At 35.9% G+C, this 21,139-nt stretch overlaps 2 protein-coding genes across 2 annotated transcripts in view; both read right to left on the bottom strand.

Annotated features, from left to right (window-relative positions):
- Positions 1 to 21,139, bottom strand: part of BRIP1 (BRCA1 interacting helicase 1) — a 163,472-nt gene that overhangs the window by 120,327 nt on the left and 22,006 nt on the right. The window lies entirely within an intron of this gene.
- On the bottom strand, positions 2,131 to 2,851 carry LOC134388592 (large ribosomal subunit protein eL15-like). Its single transcript, XM_063111753.1, has one exon. The coding sequence runs from the start codon at positions 2,794 to 2,796 to the stop codon at positions 2,182 to 2,184; it is 615 nt and encodes a 204-aa protein (XP_062967823.1). The 5' UTR covers positions 2,797 to 2,851; the 3' UTR covers positions 2,131 to 2,181.

The raw sequence follows: 21,139 nt of genomic DNA, 5'->3' as shown, positions 1-21,139 counted from the left end.
AAATTTGAAACGCTTAAAAATTGAGATGAAAATCTATAGCTTTGGCTTCTAAAACTGGATGATTGGCCACTTTGGGCCTATATTCTTCTTACAGGGCAACAATCAGTTAACGTTGAATAGACTGCCACATTTGGATGGGGCATACACTCTCAAGATATCACAGTCCCTCACCACTTAAGGAATGTTAATTACACGCACTTACAGAGTCCTTCATTTATTCATGCTACCTATCTGGTAAACATTTAAATTGCCAACCCTTGGTATAGAAGCACAAAAAGGAATAAAGCCATAATAACAAAGAGTATGGAGGAGGGGTTCACCAATAAATGAGAGTGCAACAAATTTCGGGAAATTGGGGAGCAGAAGAATGATAAAACAGGTGGAAAAAAATAAAGAATAGAGAACTGGTCGGTTACCTCAGTTGGTTACAGCGTAGTGTTGTAACATCAAAGTCAATGGTTTGGATCCCGGTACCAGCTAGCTGCTTCCCCCAAAATAATAATAATAAAAGAAAAAAGCACAGAATTCATGACAAATACACTAAAGGGGAGTTCAGCCCAATGGAGTCCTACTCAGTCAGCAAGCCCATCAGAGGAAGAGAATGATAGGTAGGGCTATCAAGGAGATAACCACAGATTTGAAAAATAGGCCAAGTGACCTGATCAGCATCCCTATCTACCCCTTCCACAACCTGGCACAGAAAGCAGGCAGTTAGCAGATACCAGATGGAAGGGAGGGAGGGAAGGAAGGAAGGAAGGAAGGGAGGAAAGGAGGGAGGGAGGGAGGAAGGAAAGGAAGAAGGAAGGAAAGGAAGGAAAGAAAGAAAGAGAGAGACTAAATTATTTTGGAAGGCTAAAGCTTCTAAAGTGGATTCAGGCTTAAATGTTGGCTTCCTTGAGCAAAGTTCTCCTCATTCTTCTGAAAGACCCACAGCCTCACAGCAAGTTCTTTCTACCCAACTAAATAAAATAAGGTCTTTGCTCTCACTATGCCCCAATACTTAGCTACAAATCATTCAACATCGTGAACTGACAATTAAGGATGACCAGCATGAGAAAACCAGCAGTGTATAAGAGAATGACTGAAATAAAACAAATGAAAATTCACTCCGGAGAAAACCCATATAATTTAGGGATCATTTAAAAAAACAAGTAAATTCCCATTGCCATATTCCGGAAAGTAGTACATTCTTTCAAAAAGGAACAATCATAGTATAAGAAAGAGCTCTTTGAGACTGAAATTAATTGCTAAAAACAACAGAGGAGCTGAAATTACCAAAAAAATAACAAAAGAAAATGTAAGTTGAAGAAGTCTCTGAGTCTACAATATAATAAAACTCCCTAAGTAACTAGCATAGTGAATGAAAAAGAATCTCATCCAAACATCCAGTCATAGGAGATTATAAACATAAACTATAGAACAGCCATTCAATAGAATGCAATGAAGTCATTATAAATGACATAGGGCTGGCCAATTAGCTCAGGTAGTTAGAGCACAGCCTTGTAACACCAAGGTCTAGGGTTTAGATCCCGGTACTGGCCAGTAGCAAAAAAAAAAAAAAAAAAAAGCAAAAAAACCCCTATATATATGAGACATAGAAGACAATTAAATGACACAAAAACATACTACTGATCTATTATAATAAAGAGAAACAACTGGACAATTTGCCTCCTGAGTGAAGCAGCAGTAAGCATATAGCACTATGTATGTGTTATTCCTGAAAACAACAATGACAACGACAAAATAAAACATAAATCTAATGCAACCTATAAATTTAATTATCTTTACTGGAAATATGGGAATAGAGAATGATCTTAAATGATACCATGAGGATACAACCAACCAAATCCTGAATATGGGAAATTCTACAGGACAAATAATGTAGTTTTTTTTTTTTTTTCCTCTTTAAAGAATTTATTTTACACCTATTATACCACATAGCATGTTTTAAACACTGACATATAACTCCCCAATAAGATAAAGCAAAGACAAAAGTTTCTTATTAGAAACAAGATACACCATCACTTATAGTCTTCAAACATTATTGCACTTTAACTTTCATAATTTGACAAAGCATTCATGAAACAATCTGCAGACTAGTTTTGACAAATAACACCTTTTAAGCAGACATGACTGTCCTAAATTGTTTATTAGGTATGAATTTTACAAGCATTACTTATGTTAGCGGTAACGGTGCAGCTGGAGAGTATTGCGCCTTCTCCAAGCTGCACGGCGAGAACCACCAATAGTGTGGTGGAACTTGTGGCCCTTTCCAAGGCCACGACTTCTGCGGCCTGCAGAGGTCAGCCCACGCATCTCCCTGTGCTTGTGGACTGGTTTGGTGATCCACTGGGTGTCAGGATTTCTTCTGATAGCTTTATGGAATGGATCAATGAGGATAACCTCAAAGAATTTGTATGTGGAATCTTCACCAACCCAGTAAGAATTCAGGACTCTGAGAGCCCCACAGTGGCGTCCAGCTCGCTCCTCTGCAACAGACTGAAGGCTTCGAGCAAACTTGAGCTGGTTAACACCGTGATGGACAGGTTTGCCATAGGTTGCACCCTTAGGAACTGGGCGTTTGCAGCCACCCCGGCGCACACGAATCCTGTATATGACATAACCTTGCTTGGCCTTGTATCCCAGTCTGCGCGTTTTATCCGGCCGGGTGGGGCGGGGAGCCCTGTGCAGCGCCGAGAGCTGGCGGTACTGCCAGCAGCGGACCCTCAGGAGAAAGCGCATTACGTCGGACTGCTTCTTCCTCCACAGCTCCTGGATGTACTTGTATGCACCCATCTTGGCTTACCTGATGGCTGCCGCCAGACGGAAAGGAAGGCGCCTCCCTCCCACAAACCCTTTGGGCTCCTCATAATGTAGTTTTTTTCCCCAACAAATAAATGGCATAAATCTTAAGAGAAATATCATGCATGTACCTTGTTTGGATTCTGATTTTTAAAAGACAACTCTAAAATAACATTTTTGAAACAATCAAAGACAACTGTACATAGACTGGGTGTTAGACAAATTAAAGAAATACTGTTCAATTTTTCTTTAGCCATGATAATGCTATGTTTAAAATGTCATTGCTGTTTTCCAAAAGGCTTTATCTATTAGAAATATATACTGTTATTTATGGGTGAATTGATATGATGTCTGATACTTGCTTTAATATATTCCAGTCTCTCACTCTTTTCTCCACCTATCCCCCCAAAAAGAAAAGAAAAAAATGGCAGGGGATAAATAAAATAAGTATGCAAAATAGAAAATATTGATAATTGTTAAAGCTGAATAATGGATAGAAGGGGGTTCATTATAACTGTCCTCTCTCTCTGTGCATAAAATTTCCTTAATAAAAGTTTTTAAAAATAAGGAAAGCTTTCAAATTCTTTTTTATGAAGTATAACACTGATCCTAAACTAGATAAACTTTTTCTCACCAAAAATAGCAAGAGAGTAAATCTTACTACTGAATATTGAAATAAATTCTAAGTGTAATAACAAATAGGACTCTTGCAAACATGCACACATACACCGCCCCCCCCCCCATAACCAAAAAGCCAAGAACAAAAGGATAATTCAGTACCAGGACATTCATTAATATAATTTAAAATAATAAATAAGCAATAATGAAAAATCATATTCATCTCCCCAGTTTAAAATTCATCTCTGAGGGCCAGCCCTTGGCTTCACTTGGGAGAGTGTGGTGCTCATAACACCAAGGCCATAGGTTTGGATCCCTATATAGGGATGGCCGGTTAGCTCACTTGGGAGAGTGCTGTGCGAACAACACCAAGTCAAGGGTTAAGATCTCCTTACCGGTCATCTTTTAAAAAAATAAATAAATAAAATAAAATTCATCTTTGATGAAAACCCTGAGTAAAATAGAAACAAAACAATTCTTCCCTATCATGATTAAAAAAACCTATATATTAAATATATTTTTTTTTCAAATGCCAGTATCATGCTTAACTGGGAAACACTAGAAGCATTAACATTGAGGTCTTGTACAAGGCAAAGATGATCATACTTCCCAGTGTGCCCAGGACAATCCTAGCCATATATCTGTTATAACTATTGTTTCAGCTTAATTATTAATAATGCCCCCCAATCTTCATTCTCAAAGGTGTACTGGGTTTGGGCAATAAATTATATAGTCATTCCATCTGTTGCCAAGATTACATAATACTTTTTTCTGAATATATAAAATTGCAAAGGAGGCAAAATGATCTTCTATTTACAGAAGATATTATTGTATACTTGGAAATCCTAAGAAAGTTTATGAAAACTATTACAAACAACAAAAGAATTCAGTAATGTGGCTCTGTAAAAGATGAACACACAGAAATTAATAATCTTCATATATAAAACTACAATTAATCAGAAAATGTAATAAAAGAAAAAAACTACATAGAAAGAAAAGGTAAATTACTTAGGAATCAACCAAAAAATAAACTTAAAAATTATTAAGAAAACTTTAAGCACTACTTGAAGGAAATAAAAAAGAATAAGCAAATACATAGCATGGGCTTGAATAGGAAGGCTTAACATCACAAAGAAGTTAATTCTCCTTCAAATAATCTATAAAAATATATCAAGAATATTTTTTAAACTAGATAGGCTAATCCTAAAGTACATATGTAAAAATAAATAAGCAAAAATAGCCAAAATACTTTTTAAATAAAGAGTAATAAGAAGAAATTAGGTATACAAAATACGAATAAGAATCAAGAATCAAACAGTATAGTTCTAGCATATAACCAAATAAATAAAAAAGACAATAAAAAGTCCAGAAATAGACCCAGATACATTAAGGAATTTAGGATATCATAAAAGTATAAAGGTAGCATTTCAAATCAGTAGGGGAAAAAAACTAATCAATAAAAAAGTTGGAAAAACTGGGCAGTAATCTAGGCAAAAAAAAAAAAATTGTTTCTACCTCATACTACTCACCAGAATAAATTACAAACTTAAATCTAACAGACAAACCACTGAAAAAATGTTTAAATCACCTCTCTCATAACAAGTATAAATTAAAAGCATAATTAAATCAATTTTTTTTTTTTTTAACAAACAGGCAAAGTTCAAAGAGTTTGATAATACATTTATGTGTAAAGAGTAATAAGAGAGTTGGGACACATACATATATAATTACACATACATACATTTATAATTTGCTTTTGTATGTGTTTTATATATCATTTGTTTGCATTTATATACACATTTGCTTTTATAATTCTGGTAGGATTCACAAGAAACCAGTAACAACAGATACAGGAAACAACTGCTGAGATACAGGGTATGGGAGACTTTTTAATAAATACCCTCGTGTTCTTCTTGAATTATGTACCACAGGCATATATTACTTTTCAAAAATAAAAAAAATGCAAATTAAAAAAATTAAAACACCAATTGTCTTCCTCTGGTACTATAGGCATACTACCTTCCTATAATGTTGATAACAATGTATACAGAATTAGGATATACAGACCTCACCATTTTGTTTTTGGTAGAAATCGAAGACTCAATGAACACTACTGGTAGAAATAAGCAATGAAATAAGTAAATAAATATCACATTAAAATTGCACAGGATAAAATTTTTTATTGACTAAAAATTGTCAAAAGAATGACTTATTTAACAAAATTGTGACTGGCAAAACTTCACCTAAAATATTGAATATGTTATATGTACATGAATATTATAATATTATTAAATCTTAATATTAACATGTATTATATTTTAAATATTTATATATGAAATATATTTTAAAAAGAAGAACCAGAAAAAGAAGTAAATGGCAAAAGCCATAATAAAAGAAGTTGGCATAAATAAAGTTGGCATGGCTAAAAATAAATCTAATGAATTAAATGACTTCCCTGTAAACATGACACAAAATTAGTAAATGACAAGGGGCTGGCTTGTTAGCTCAGTTGGTTAGACAACAGCCTTCTAATACCAAGGTCAAGGGTTTGGATTTTCATACCAGCCAACCACTGAAACAAAATACAAAACATACAAACAAAAAAAATTAGTAAATAACAGAAAAGACAATAAGAAGAGATATTAATTGACAAGTAAACTTCGATAATGAGATTCTTTATACTTTGGTGTTACTAAAATTATGTACAATGAGCAAATACCATTTTTATAGAAACAATTACACTTTATACAGGGTGGAGATACTACAAAAGCAATGAGTAATTAGTTTTTCATGGCTGGCAGAATCATCCTCTTCAATTTGATTCGATTTTCCTCTTAAATCAAGTGTGTACCTTCTGGGAAAATGTACCAAAAAGAGCCAGAGAAGGAGAACCTGACTATCCACTAAGGCCAATCAAATCAATCATACAGGTTAATGAAATGACAGAGCAGAAATGTGGACTGCTCTCACATCTAATACTGTTCAGAAAATTAGATGCAAGAGACAGTTGAGACAAAGTTTTCTTCTGGTGGACAGGAGAAAATGCAACATGGTTATAGCTAAGGAAAGAATCAATAAAAAGGAAAACTTATGAAAGAAAGAAAAAATAACTGAAGTATAACCAATGACGTATAAATGTGCAGTGGGATGTGAATGGGAAAAAGTATGCAAAAAGAAAAAAAAAGGCACTTTATGACTAATGTGGGTACCACTAAGATTTGTTTGAGGGTGGAACAATTCAAAATGACAATGATGTCCAAGCTATTGAGTTAAAGGATAAAGTAGGTCACAATTATCAAGAAGGTTGAGGGGCTATAGTCAGAATGTGACATCATCAACATAGATAATAAAGTATCTAAGGATGGTGATCACTTCTCCTCTTACTCCAGATTAATGACATTTTTTACTGCCCTGATTTGAGCTACTCCACTAAAACTCAAAAGTGTCTTAAAAAACTCATATCATCTCTATAAATTTTTTCCAACTTTATTGTCAATATCAACTACCTTCTGGATCAAATGCTAATCTTGCACAATTAGTGCAATATCTGGCATTTACAGATGTTTCTACTTAGAACAATACATATGTTAATGTAAGTTTTCCAAAAGTCCAATTTTTAAAGAAACAATGAGAAATGTCTTTAAAAACAAAAATGTAGGGACTTCTGCTTCTAGCCATAAGGAATAAACAAGAATCTTAGGTATCCTGCCACCATAATCTACTAACAAACTGGACGAAATACATCAAACAATAGTTTCAGACATCAGACAACAGACAACATAAGATCATGATCCCAGAGAGAAGGAAAACAAGAAGGTGATACTCATAATTATCATCTTCCTCCACATGTGAAAGCACAGTAACTGAAAAGAAAAATCAACTCGGTAAGATTAACATCAAATTAGAAACAGCAGAAGAATAGATAAGAGAACTTGAAGACATAGCAACAGACACTAGACAAAATGAAGCAGAGAGAGGAAAAAAAGACTTAAAAAATGAACATATATTCAGTATGATGTACATGATAACATTAAACTGTCTAATACATACATAATTGAAGTCAGAAAGAGAAAAAGGAGTACTGAATAAATGGTGCAAATTTTCATAATTTACGGAAAACTACAAACCCATAAATCCAAAAATCTTAATGAACCCCAAGCACAACACACACACACACACCACAGTATATTTTACTTGAATTGCTGAAAGCGGAGATAAAGAAAAAATTTTAAAAGCAGTCACAGACTATGAAACTATGCAAGACAAGCCAAGGCAAAATATCTTTGAAGTACTGTAAGAAAAAAAAAAGTCAACCTAACTTTCAATACTCACTGACAACATCTTTCAAAACTAAAGATGACATTCCCCCTCAATAGCCCAAAGAAATGTCTTGCAGAAATAGAAAAACACATCCTATGGACTGATTTCTCACATGGAGTCACATGGATTCTCAAGGGACTCCAAATAGTCAAAATAATCCTGATTAAAAAAAAAAAAAAAGTTTGAATCCTCACACTTCCTGATTTCTGAATTTACTACAAAACTACAGTAATCAAAACAGTGCAGTACTGGCATAAGGACAAAAACATAGAGCAATGGAATAGAACAGAAAGCCCAAAAGTAAACCCTCGCATATATGGTCAAACTATTTTCAGCCAAGGTACCAAAACCACTCAATAGGGAAAGAATGATCTTTTCAACAAATGGTGTTAGGAACTGGATATCCACACACACAAAATGAAATTGGACCCTTACTTCACAACATACATGAAAATTAAGTCAAAATGGATCAAACACTGAAACATAAGTGCTAAAACTATAAAACTTCACCAAAAGCACAGGCAATAAAAAAAAATAAAGTGGACTTCATGAAAATTAAAAACTTTTGTGCATCACAGGGCACGTTCACCAGAGTGAAAAGACAACCAACAGGATGGGAGAAAATATTTACAAATCATGTATCTGATAAGGGGGTAGTATCCAAAACAATTCCTACAACTCAACAACAAAAAAACAAATAATACAATACAAAAATGGGCAAAGAGGCAGGAGCCAAGGGCCACCCACTCCACCTACAAGCAGGCAAGAAACAGGGCTGGCTGGTTAGCTCAACTCGTTACAGCCCTAACTTGTAACACCAAGGTCAAGGGTATAGATTCCCACACAGGCCAGCTGCCAAAAAACAAAATGAACAAACAAACAAAAAAGACACAGGTAAGAAATAGAGCACACCTGGGGCCCTAGGCAGGAGCCAAGGGCAGCACCCCCTGCACAGAAGCAGGCAAGGAGCATGCTAAAAACACCACTTCCACGTGGGTGGCTCACCACAGCCACTTCCATAGCCACAGCTGCTGCAAAAGTGGCTCGAAGCCACAGCAGTAGCCACAGCCACCAAGTAGGTGGCCTGCCAGACACTCGAATGTACTGACATGAGGAGAATCACCAGAACAAGTAGAGGACATCTCTCTCCTCAAAGCCCATTACAGAGTAAAAGAAGACGCAACTGCTCTACAGGGTGACCAGACATCAATGCAGAGATACTAGAAAGATGAAAATCTAAGAAAACATGACACCACCAAAACAATACAGTGATTCTCAAATACCAGACCCTATTGAGCAGGAAACCCTTGAAATAACTGAAAAGGAATTCCAAGCTTCAATCTTAAGGAAAGTCACTGAGATACGAGAAGCTTCAGTTAGATAACACAATGAAAGAAGAAAAAAAATACAGGATATGAAGGAGGAAATTTACAAAGAGATTAATACCATAAAAAGAATGTAGGAGAACTCATAGAACTGAAAGACTCACTCAACCAAATAAAAACCACAACCAAGAGCTTAAGCAGCATGCTAGAACAAGCAGAAGAAAGAATTCCTGATCTTGAAGATAGTTTTTCAGAAATAACCCATGTGGACAAAAAAAAAAGGAGATAAGAATTTTTTAAAATGAAGAAAATTTAAGAGAGCTAGCAGACAACCTTAAGCACACAAACACTCGAACCATAGGTGTCCCAGAAGGGGAGGAGAAAGGAAAAAAAACAAAAAACCTATTTAATGAAATAATAATGGAAAACTTCCCAGGTACAGTGAGAGACATGGACCTTCAGCTTCAGAAGGCTCAAAGATCCTCAAACTGATTCGGCCCAAAAAGATCCTCTCCAAGACACATTATAGTCAAATTGAAAAGCTCAAAGACAAAGAGAGAATCTTAAAAGAAGCAAGAGAAAAACATCAAGTCACTTATAAGAGAGCACCTGTAAAACTAATGGCAGACTTCTCAACAGAAACTCTACAGGCATGAAGAAAATGGGATGATATATTCAAAATACTAAAAGAAAAAAACTGCCGGCCAAGAATGCTATGCCCAGCAAGACTATCCATCAGAAATGAGGGAAAAACAGTGTATATTCCAGATAAAACCTGCCAGAATTCACCACCACACAACAAGCCCTATAAGAAATCCTCAAGGAAGTCCTGCATCTGGAATCCAAATAATGATAATCACTACCACATATACACAAGAAAGAACAAAACCCACAGGAAGAACAAAAATGCAAATGAGAAAGTGAATGAAACTAAATCTTTACCACCACAAAAAACCATAATGACAATGTAATAATGCCCCTGCTCTATTTCTTTTCTTTTCTTTTTTTCTTTTTTGCAACCGGTAAGGGGATTCTAACCCTTGGCTTCGTGTCGCCCACACCACGCACAGCCAGTGAGCTCATCGGCCATCCCTATATAGGATCTGAACCTGCGGCCTCAGCGCTCCCAGCGCCGCACTCTCCCAAGTGAGCCACGGGGTCAGCACCCCCTATTTTATTTCTGATTTTAGTAATTAGATCTTCTCTTTTTCTTCGTTAATCTAGATAAAGGTTTGCAAATTTTGTTGATTTTTTTAAAGGATCAACTTTTGGTTTTGAAGACTTTCTCTATTGTTTTTTAATTCCCTATTTCATATATTTCTGTCGTAATGTTTGTTATTTCCTTCTTGCATTTATTTTTGGTTTAGTTTGCTCTTCTTTTTTCTATTTTCTTAGGGTAGAAATTTACATTACTAATTTGCGATTCTTCTTATTTTTCATATAGATACTTACAAGTATAAATTTTCCTCCAAGCACTGAATGAGCCCTGCATCCTGTAAACTTTGATGTGTTGTGCTTTGATGTTTATCTCAAAGTACTCTCTAATTTCCCTGTGATTTTTCTTTTTACCCATTTTTTATTTAGGAGAGTGTTGTTTAATTTCCACATATTTGTGAATTTTCTAAATTTCCTCCTGTTATTGTGGTCAGAGAACACATTTTCTATATATCTTAGTCTTTTTAAATATATTCAGACTAATTGTATGGCCAAAAATAATAAAATTTAAAAAAATAAAAAATAAAGTTTTAAAAAATGGGAAAACAACTGGAATGGACATTTTTCCAAAGAAGCTATGCAAATGGCCAATAAACACAAGAAGAGTTGCTCAATATCACTAATCATTATGGAAATGCAAATCAAAAACACAGTAAGATACCACTTCACACCCATAAAGATGGTTATTATTTAAAAAGTAAAATAAAACAGAAAGCAAGTGTTAAAAAAGATGTGGAGAGACTGGATCCCTTATGCATTGCTAGTGTAAATGTAAAATGGTATGGCCACTGTGGAAAACAATTTGATGGTTCCTCAAAAACTTAAAAGATAATAGCAATTCCACTCCTAGGTATATACCTAAAAAAGGTGAAAGCAGGGATATGAACAGATACATGGTACAACAATGTTCACAGTAGAATTATTCACAATAGCCGAAAGGTGGAAACAACTCAAATGTCCATTGACAGATGAATGGATAAACAAAATGTAGTGTATCCACACAATGGAATATTATACAGCAATAAAAAGGGATAAAATTCTGACATGCTACAAACTGGATGAACCTCAAAAGCATGGTAAGTGAAATAAATAATGTATTATTCCACTTGTATGAGGTAACTAGAGTAGTCAAATTCAGAAACAAAAAGTAGAATGGTGTTGTCCAGCAGTTGGGGAAGGGGAGTATAGGGAGTTTTTGTTTCATGAGTACAAAGTTTCAGTCTGGAAAAATGAAAAAGTTCTGTCACTAGATGGTGGTGATGGTTACACAACAATGTTAATACACTCAGTGGTGTATTAACAATGTTAATACACTTTAATGTACATTAAAAAATGGTTAAAATGTAAATATTATACTATGTATATTTTATCACATTAAAAAAATGAAAAATGAAGGTGAAACAAAAGCTGAGAAAATTTTTTGTAAGCAGGCCTGCATTATAAATATTAAATGAAGCTGAAGGAAAAATTATCCAATATGGAAACTTGGATCTACAAAAGAAATAAAGGGCACCAGAAGTAAGAAATAGGAAGGTTAGGAAAGCAATAATTTTCCTCATTTGTAAATTTATTTGAAAGAAACTGATGATTTAAAACAAAAATAACAAAATACTCAGAGGGTTTAATGTATGTTCAAGTAAAATATATGACAAAAAATAACACAAAAGATGGGATGGTGAACATGGAATCATATTGGTAGAGGGTTCTTACACATTATATGTTAAGTAAAATATTATTTGAAGGCACACTGTGGTAAGTTTAAGATGCAAATTATAAACCCTAAAGCAACTCCCCCAAAATAAAAAAACTAAGCGTTATAGTTAAGAAAACAATGGTGGAGAGAAAATAGAATCCTAAAACAAACTAATCCAAAGAAAAAAAAGCAGAAAAGAAAGAAGGAGGGAATAAAGAACAGTCAGGACAAATCAAAAAGATAGTGACCAAATTGATGATTACATTAAACATAAATGGTGTAAACATTCCAATTAAAAGGCAAAGGTTGTCAGATTGTATAAATAATGAAGACTCAAATATACAAGAAACCCATCCCATTTTAAATGTAAAGGCAAAAGGTAAAATAATGAAAAAGATATACTATTGAAACACTAATCATAAGAAAGCTGGAATGGCTAAACTAATGTAAAGCAAAATGGATTTCAGAAAAAGGACATTTCATAATAACATATGGGTTAATTCTTCAAGAAGACGTAATCTTAAATGTGCATACACCTAATGACATTGCTGAAAAATCATGAGGCAAAACTTGACAGAATTGAAAGAGGCAAATTCACAAATATAGGGACAACAACACTCTTCTCTGATTAATTTATATGTTGGCAAAAAAAAATCAGGATGTAGAATACGTGAGCAACATAACCAACAAACTTAACCAAATTGACATTTATAAATGAATACACATACTTTCCAAAAACTCATAAAGCATTTACAAAACAGATCACCAAATTTTTAAAAATTGGAATTATACAGAATATACTCTCTAACCATACAATATTAAATTAGAACTTAATAAGAGAAAAATATCTAAGAAAAACACCTACTTAGTGTTTATTTACAATTCTAAATAAATCTTGGGTCAGAAAAGAAATCAGAAGAACTTGGGAAGTTGGACAAAAAGTAACACAACATCAAAATTTGTGGGATACAAATAAAGGAGTGCTTAGAGGAAAACGTATAGCTTTCTATTGTTGTTTTAATGAAAAAAGGCCTGAAATGAATTATCTAAGTTTTAACCCTAAAAAGCTAGAAAATGAGCAAATTACATCCAAAGAAAGTAAAACAAAGGAAATAAAAATAAAAGCAGAAATCACTAAAATTGAAAATACAAAAAAATTAGAGAAAATCAGCAAAAACAAAGCCTTTTTAAAAGATCAATATGATTAATAAAACTCTACCTAGATTGACGGGGGGGGGGGAAGACACAAATTACAAATAACAGAAATAAAAAATGGCATATCACTAAAGATTCTACAGACATTTAAAAAATAACCAGAGAATATTTTAAACATTTTGCTAATAAATTCAAAAATTTGGAAGAAATAGACAAATATCTTAAAAGACACTAATTACAAAAAAAATGACTCAAAAAGACAACAGAAAATCTGAATAGTCCTATATTTATTTTTTAAATTAAATTCATAAGTGAAACCCTTCCCAAAAATAAAATGTAAGGGCCAAATGGCCTCATTGGTGAATTCTATCAAAAATTTAAGAAGTAATAACAATACTTCCCAACTCATTTTATAATGTCAGCATTATAGGCATAACTAGGCAAAAACATTACAGAAAAAACTATAGTCCTTATGAACATAGATGCAAAGAAGCCTTAACAAAATATAGTAAATCAAATTCAAATTATTTTAAAAGGGTCCTACACCATGTCCACATTGGGTTTTATCCCAGTAATTCAAGATTGGGTCAACATTCAAAACCCAATCAATGTAATTCACTATATCTGCAGGATGTAAAAGAAAGACCACATAATTCTACCAATGGATGTAGTAAAATCTTAAATACAAAACACAGCACCCATTTGTTATAAAAACTTTCAGCAAACTAGAAATAGAAGGAAACTTTTTCAACCTGATAAAGAAACAGACCACCTAGAGCAAATGTCTTACTAAACAGTGAAAGACTGAATGTTTTCCCCCCAAGATTTTGCAAGGATATCCATTCTCACCACTCTAATTCAACCTTCTACTGCATAAAAGACAAACACTGTGAAGAGAGAAGTAAAAGTGTTTACTAGTGAAACAGACATATAATCTTCAAAAACATCAACTAGAGGGTTCTGAAGGGAGAGTGCATGAGGAACTATGTCTCTGCTCCACCATCTTCTGCCATGTGAGACCCCTGCATTGCTGTAAAGCCCCACCAAAGAAGGCCCTCACCAGATGTACTCCCTGGACTTTGAACTTCCCAGCCCCCAAAACTTGTGAGACGCCTGGGTCCCTGCTGCCACCACCAAGACCCCTAAGAGATGGACTTTGGACTTCTCAGTCCCAGAAACTAAAGCTGAAGGAGGTCAAGATGGCGGAAGAGGAGAGCTGCCTGCCGCTTTTCTGCCACGAGTAGAAGCAGCCTGAGGCCCGTGCCAGATGCAGCTGTAGCAGAATCGGTGCAAAGGAACGGCTTTGAAAGGGTGTCTTTACCCTGAGGATAACCGGGAATGTTCCCCGAACTCGTGCGCACGACCGGCCGGTGCGCTGTGGCCCGTGTCACAGCCGCAGCCGCAGAGGTGGAAGCATGGAGGCCTGAGCCAGCGTGAGCCACCCCGGGCTGCATTGGGGACCGTGGCTTATGACCCCGTGCCCCCACCCGCCCCTCCCTGGAGCTGGAAGCGAATCAACCCACGGGCCGAGACAGGGAGACATCCAGCAGGAGAGGCAGAAGCTCTGGGGAGACTACACGTCCTGCGGGGCCACCACTGCGTGATCCAGCAGGTAGTCTTCACCACCGCCACCCGGCTTCATTCCCAGCCCAGCTCACTGCGCACAGAGCAGGGAGACATCTGGCAAGGGAGGCGGGAACTCCACGGGGCTCACACTCCTACCACGCAATCCAGCAGCCCGGCCCAATGAGTACGGAACACAGAGTCATCCAGCAAGGGAGATAGAAGCTCCGTAGAGTCCACACACCCTGTAGGGGGGGCCACCGCCGCACGATCCAGCAGCAGGTAGGCTTCACCGCCGCCACCTGGCGCAGTCCCAAGCCCAGCCTCACACTCACAGAGCAGAGAGACATCCTGCAGAAGAAGGGGAAGCTCTGCAGAGACCACACGCTCTGCGGTGCCTCAGTGCATCCCAGCAGCCCAGGCGAGAGCGCACAGAACAGGGAGTCACTGAGGTAGCCATACCAAATTGGCAACCACAGCAAAATCTTAGTCAATAGTGTCAAACCCATGCACTATGAAACCCCCTGCCACAATGAATAAACATCAAAGAAAAGAAACCAGAAATAAGAAAAATCAAGAAAGTACACCACCCAAAGATAATAAATCTCAAGTTCTAGATCCTATAGAACAAGAAGCCCTTGAAATGACTGACAAGGAATTTCGAGCGATAATTCTAAGGAAACTGAATGAGATACAAGAAAACTCAGCTAGACATCATGATGAAATGAGGAAGAGTATACAGGACCTGAAAGAGGAAATGTACAACGAAATCAATGCCCTGAAAAAAAATGTAGCAGAACTTGCCAAACTGAAGAAGTTATTCAGCGAAATAAAAAACACAACGGAGAGTTTAACCAGCAGGCTTGTCGAAGTTGAAGAGAGAACCTCTGAACTTGAAGATGGGCTGTTAGAAATAACACCAGCAGACAAAAAAAAAGAAAAAAGAATCAAAGGCATTGAAGAAAATCTGAGAGAGATATCAGACAACCTTAAGCGCTCAAATATCCGAGTCATGGGTATTCCAGAAGGGGAGGAAAAAGGAGATTGCATTGAAAATATATTCCACAAAACAGTGGCAGAAAACTTCCCAGGTATAGGAAAAATCACAGATCTTCAGATCCAGGAAGCTCAACGATCTCCAAACATATTCAACCCAAAAAGGTCTTCTCCAAGACATGTTATAGTCACATTGGCAAAACTCAAAGACAAAGAGACAATCTTAAAAGCTGCAAGAGAGAAGCGTCAAATCACCTATAAGGGAGCCCCAATCAGGCTAACATCAGACTTTTCATCACAAACCCTAAAAGCTAGAAAGGAATGGGATGATATATTCAAAATACTAAAAGACAGAGATTGTCAGCCAAGAATACTCTACCCTGCAAGGCTATCCTTCCGAAATGAAGGGCAAATAGTATACTTCTCAGACAAACAAAAACTGCGAGAGTTCACCACCACATGACCACCCTTACAAGAAATTCTCAAGGGAATACTGGGTTTGGTTCCTGAAAAATAACTACCAGTGCCATAAAAACCCAAGAAAAATCTAAACCCACTAGTATAATAAAAATGGCATTCATGAAGAGAAAACAAACAAACAAAAAGGCTATCTACAACCTAAGGAACCAACAAACACAGAAAACAAACAGTAAATCAGAAAGACAGTAAAACAAAAGACACCTAAGACAACCAAACAACAATCAATAAAATGCTAGGAATAAATCAACACCTTTCAATAACAACTCTTAATGTAAAAGGCTTAAATTCCCCAATCAAAAGACACAGACTGGCTGATTGGATTAAAAAGGAGGAACCAACTATATGCTGCCTACAAGAGACCCACCTCACCCATAAAGACTCACATAGACTAAGAGTGAAAGGATGGAAAAAGATTTACCATGCAAACAGAAAAGAAAAAGGGGTTGGAGTAGCTATTCTTATATCTGACAAAGTAGACTTTAAACTAAAAACCATAAAAAGAGACAATGAAGGACACTACATAATGATAAAAGGACTGATCCATCAAGAAGACATAACAATCATAAATACGTACGCACCCAATGTTGGAGCAGCCAGATTCATAAAACAAACTCTATTAGACCTAAAGAAGGAAATGGACACTAATACCATAATAGCAGGGGACCTGAACACCCCACTGTCAATATTGGACAGATCACCTAGGCAAAAAATCAGCAGAGAAACACAAGATCTAAACAATACTCTAGACCAATTGCACATGGCAGATATCTACAGAACATTCCATACAACAACCTCAGAATATTCATTTTTCTCATCAGCACATGGATCCTTCTCCAGGATAGATCACATATTAGGTCACAAATCACGTCTCAAGAAATTCAAAAGAATTGGAATTATCCCATGTATTTTCTCAGACCATAATGGATTAAAACTAGAAATTAATGACAAACGAAATTCTGGAAACTATACAAACACATGGAAATTAAACAGCATTCTACTTAATGACATATGGGTCCAAGAAGAAATCAAGCAGGAAAGCAAAAAATTTATTGAAACTAATGAAAATAATGATACATCATACCAAAACCTGTGGGATACTGCAAAAGCAGTACCAAGGGGGAAATTTATTGCATTAAATGCTCACCTCAGAAGAATGGAAAGATGGCACGTGAACAACCTAACACTTCACCTTAAAGATCTAGAAAAACAAGAACAATCCAAACCTAAAGTAAGCAGACGGAAAGAAATCATTAAGATCAGAGCAGAACTGAATGAAATTGAAACCCCAAAAACAATTCAAAAGATCAATGAATCTAAAAGTTGGTTTTTTGAAAAGATAAATAAAATTGACAAACCATTAGCATGGCTAACAAAAAAAAGAGAGAAGATGCAAATAACAAAAATTAGAAATGAAAAAGGTGATATTACAACTGATTCATCTGAAATACAAGGAATCATTCGAGACTATTATAAACAACTATACGCCAACAAGTTTGAAAATCTGGAGGAAATGGATAAATTTCTGGACACACACAAGGTCCCAAAACTGAGCCATGAAGATGTAGAAAATCTGAACAGACCAATAACAATAAAGGAGATTGAAGCTGTTATCAGAAAGCTCCCAACAAAGAAAAGCCCAGGACCAGATGGATTCACGGCAGAATTTTACCAAACATTCAAAGAGGAATTGACACTGATTCTTTACAAACTATTCCAAAAGATTGAAACAGACGCAAATCTCCCAAACTCATTCTATGAAGCAAACATCATCCTGATACCAAAACCAGGTAAAGATATAACCAAAAAAGAAAACTACAGGCCTATATCCTTGATGAATATAGATGCAAAAATCCTCACTAAAATACTAGCAAACAGAATACAGCAACACATACGTAAAATTATTCACCACGATCAAGTGGGATTCATCCCAGGGATGCAAGGTTGGTTCAACATACGCAAATCAATAAATGTGATACACCATATTAATGAAGTCAAATACAAGGACCATATGATCATCTCTATAGATGCTGAAAAAGTATTTGACAAAATTCAACACTCATTCATGACAAAGACCCTCTATAAGTTAGGTATAGAGGGAAAGTATCTCAACATAATTAAAGCCATATATGATAAACCCACTCCAAATATCATCCTGAATGGGGAAAAGCTGAAAGCTTTTCCTTTAAGAACAGGAACTAGACAAGGATGCCCACTCTCACCACTCCTATTCAACATAGTGTTGGAAGTACTAGCTAGAGCAATCAGAGAAGAGAAGGAAATAAAGGGCATCCAGATTGGAAAAGATGAAGTCAAACTGTCCCTGTTTGCAGATGACATGATCCTATATATCGAACAGCCTAAAACCTCTACAAAAAAACTCTTGGAGTTGATAAATGATTTCAGCACAGTAGCAGGATACAAAATCAACACACAAAAATCAGTAGCATTTCTATTCTCCAATAGTGAACATGCAGAAAGAGAAATCAAGAAAGCCTGTCCATTTACAATAACCACCAAAAAAAAATAAAATACTTAGGAATAGAGTTAACCAAGGATGTGAAAAATCTCTATAATGAGAACTACACACCACTGCTGAGAGAAATTAGAGAGGATACAAGAAGATGGAAAGATATCCCATGCTCTTGGATTGGAAGAATCAACATAGTGAAAATGTCCATACTACCCAAAGTGATATACAAATTTAATGCAATCCCCATCAAAATTCCAAAGACATTTTTCTCAGAAATGGAAGGAACTACCTAGACATTTATATGGAATAACAAAAGACCACGCATAACCAAAGCAATGCTGAGCAAAAAAAATAAAGCTGGAGGCATAACACTACCTGACTTTAAACTATACTACAAAGCTATAATAACCAAAACAGTATGGTACTGACATAAAAACAGACACACTGATCAATGGGATAAAATAGAGAATCCAGAAATCAACCCACACACTTACTGCCATCTGATCTTTGACAAAGACACCAAGCCTATACACTGGGGAAGAGACTGCCTCTTTAGCAAATGGTGCTGGGATAACTGGATATCAATATGCAGGAGAATGAAACTAGACCCATACCTTTTACCATACACTAAACTCAACTCAAAATGGATTAAAGAATTAAATATACGCCCTGAAACAATAAAACTTCTTAAAGAAAACACAGGAGAAACACTTCAGGAAATAGGACTGGACACAGACTCCATGAATACGACCCCAAAAGCACGGGCAACCAAAGGAAAAATAAACAAATGGGATTATATCAAACTAAAGAGCTTCTGCACAGCAAAAGAAACAATTAACAGAGTTAAAAGACAACCAACAGAGTGGGAGAAAATATTTGCAAAATATTCATCTGACAAAGGATTAATATCCAGAATATATAAGGAACTCAGACAACTTTACAAGAAAAAAACAAGCAACCCAATCAAAAAATGGGCAAAAGAGCTAAGTAGGCATTTCTCTAAGGAAGATATACAAATGGCCAACAGACATATGAAAAACTGCTCAACATCACTCAGCATCCAGGAAATGCAAATCAAAACTACATGAGAAACCATCTCACCCCAGTTAGGATGGCTAAAATCCAAAAGACTCTGAACGATAAATGCTGGCGAGGTTGCGGAGAAAAAGGAACTCTCATACATTATTAGTGGGACTGCAGAATGGTGCAGCCTCTATGGAAAATGGTATGGAGGTTCCTCAAACAATTGCAGATAGATCTGCCATATGACCCAGCTATCCCACTGTTGGGAATATACCCAGAGGAATGGAAATCATCAAGTCGAAGGTATACCTGTTCCCCAATGTTCATTGCAGCACTCTTTACAATAGCCAAGAGTTGGAACCAGCCCAAATGTCCATCATCAGATGAGTGGATACGGAAAATGTGGTACATCTACACAATGGAATACTACTCAGCTGTAAAAACAAATGAAATACTGCCATTTGCAACAACATGGATGGACCTTGAGAGAATTATATTAAGTGAAACAAGTCAGGCACAGAAAGAGAAATACCACATGTTCTCACTTCTTGGTGGGAGCTAAAAATAAATAAATAAATTCACACACACACACACACACACACACACACACACACACACACACACACACACAAAATAACTGGGCGGGGGGGGAAGAAGACATAACAACTACAATTCCTTGAAGTTGATACGACAAGCAAACAGAAAGGACATTGTTGGGTGGGAGGGGTAGAGGGAGGAGGGAGGGGTTTTTCGGTAATGGGCCACAATAATCAACCACATTGTATATGGACAGAATAAAATTAAGAATAAATAAATAAATAAACATCAACTAGAACCAACAAGTGATAGCAAATTGTAGGCTGTAGGGTCAATACCCTAAAATAAATTTTATTCCTATAATAGCAACAAATAACTGGAAAAGAAAATTATAAGTGGAATCATAAAATGTGTCCTTTTGCATACTCAAGGTGAGAATTAAGTTTTATATAAATCTATCATATTTTATCCTGAACAAATAAAATGTGTCCTTTTGTGACTGGCTTATTTCTCTTAGCATAATGTCTTCAAGGTTCATCTATGTTGTAGTACGTGTCAGAATTTCCTTCCTTTTTAAGGCTGAAGAATCTTCCATTGCATGAATATACTACTTTTTGTTTCTCCATTTATCTGTTGATGGACCCTTGGGTTGTTTCCACCTTTTGGCTATTGTAAATAATGCTACTATGAACAGTGTTGCACAAGTATTTGAGTACCTGGTTTCAATTCTTGTGGATGTATACCTAGAAATGGAATTGCTGGATTATATGGTAATTTTATATTTAAATTTTTGAGGAAGCAGGGACAAGGTTTTTCAGTTAAACATATGGAAAGAAAATTAGAATGAGCTCTTTGGTATCAGATTGGAATTGGATGTATTGGCATGAATTCATAATTTTCAGTGTATAGACAGAGAAAAAATATAGACATAAATGTATATAT

Source organism: Cynocephalus volans, chromosome 10 (assembly GCF_027409185.1).
Source record: "Cynocephalus volans isolate mCynVol1 chromosome 10, mCynVol1.pri, whole genome shotgun sequence".
Lineage (NCBI taxonomy): Eukaryota > Metazoa > Chordata > Mammalia > Dermoptera > Cynocephalidae > Cynocephalus > Cynocephalus volans.
The sequence above is the reverse complement of the archived record's forward strand: the minus strand, read 5'-3'. Positions and strand labels throughout refer to the sequence as shown.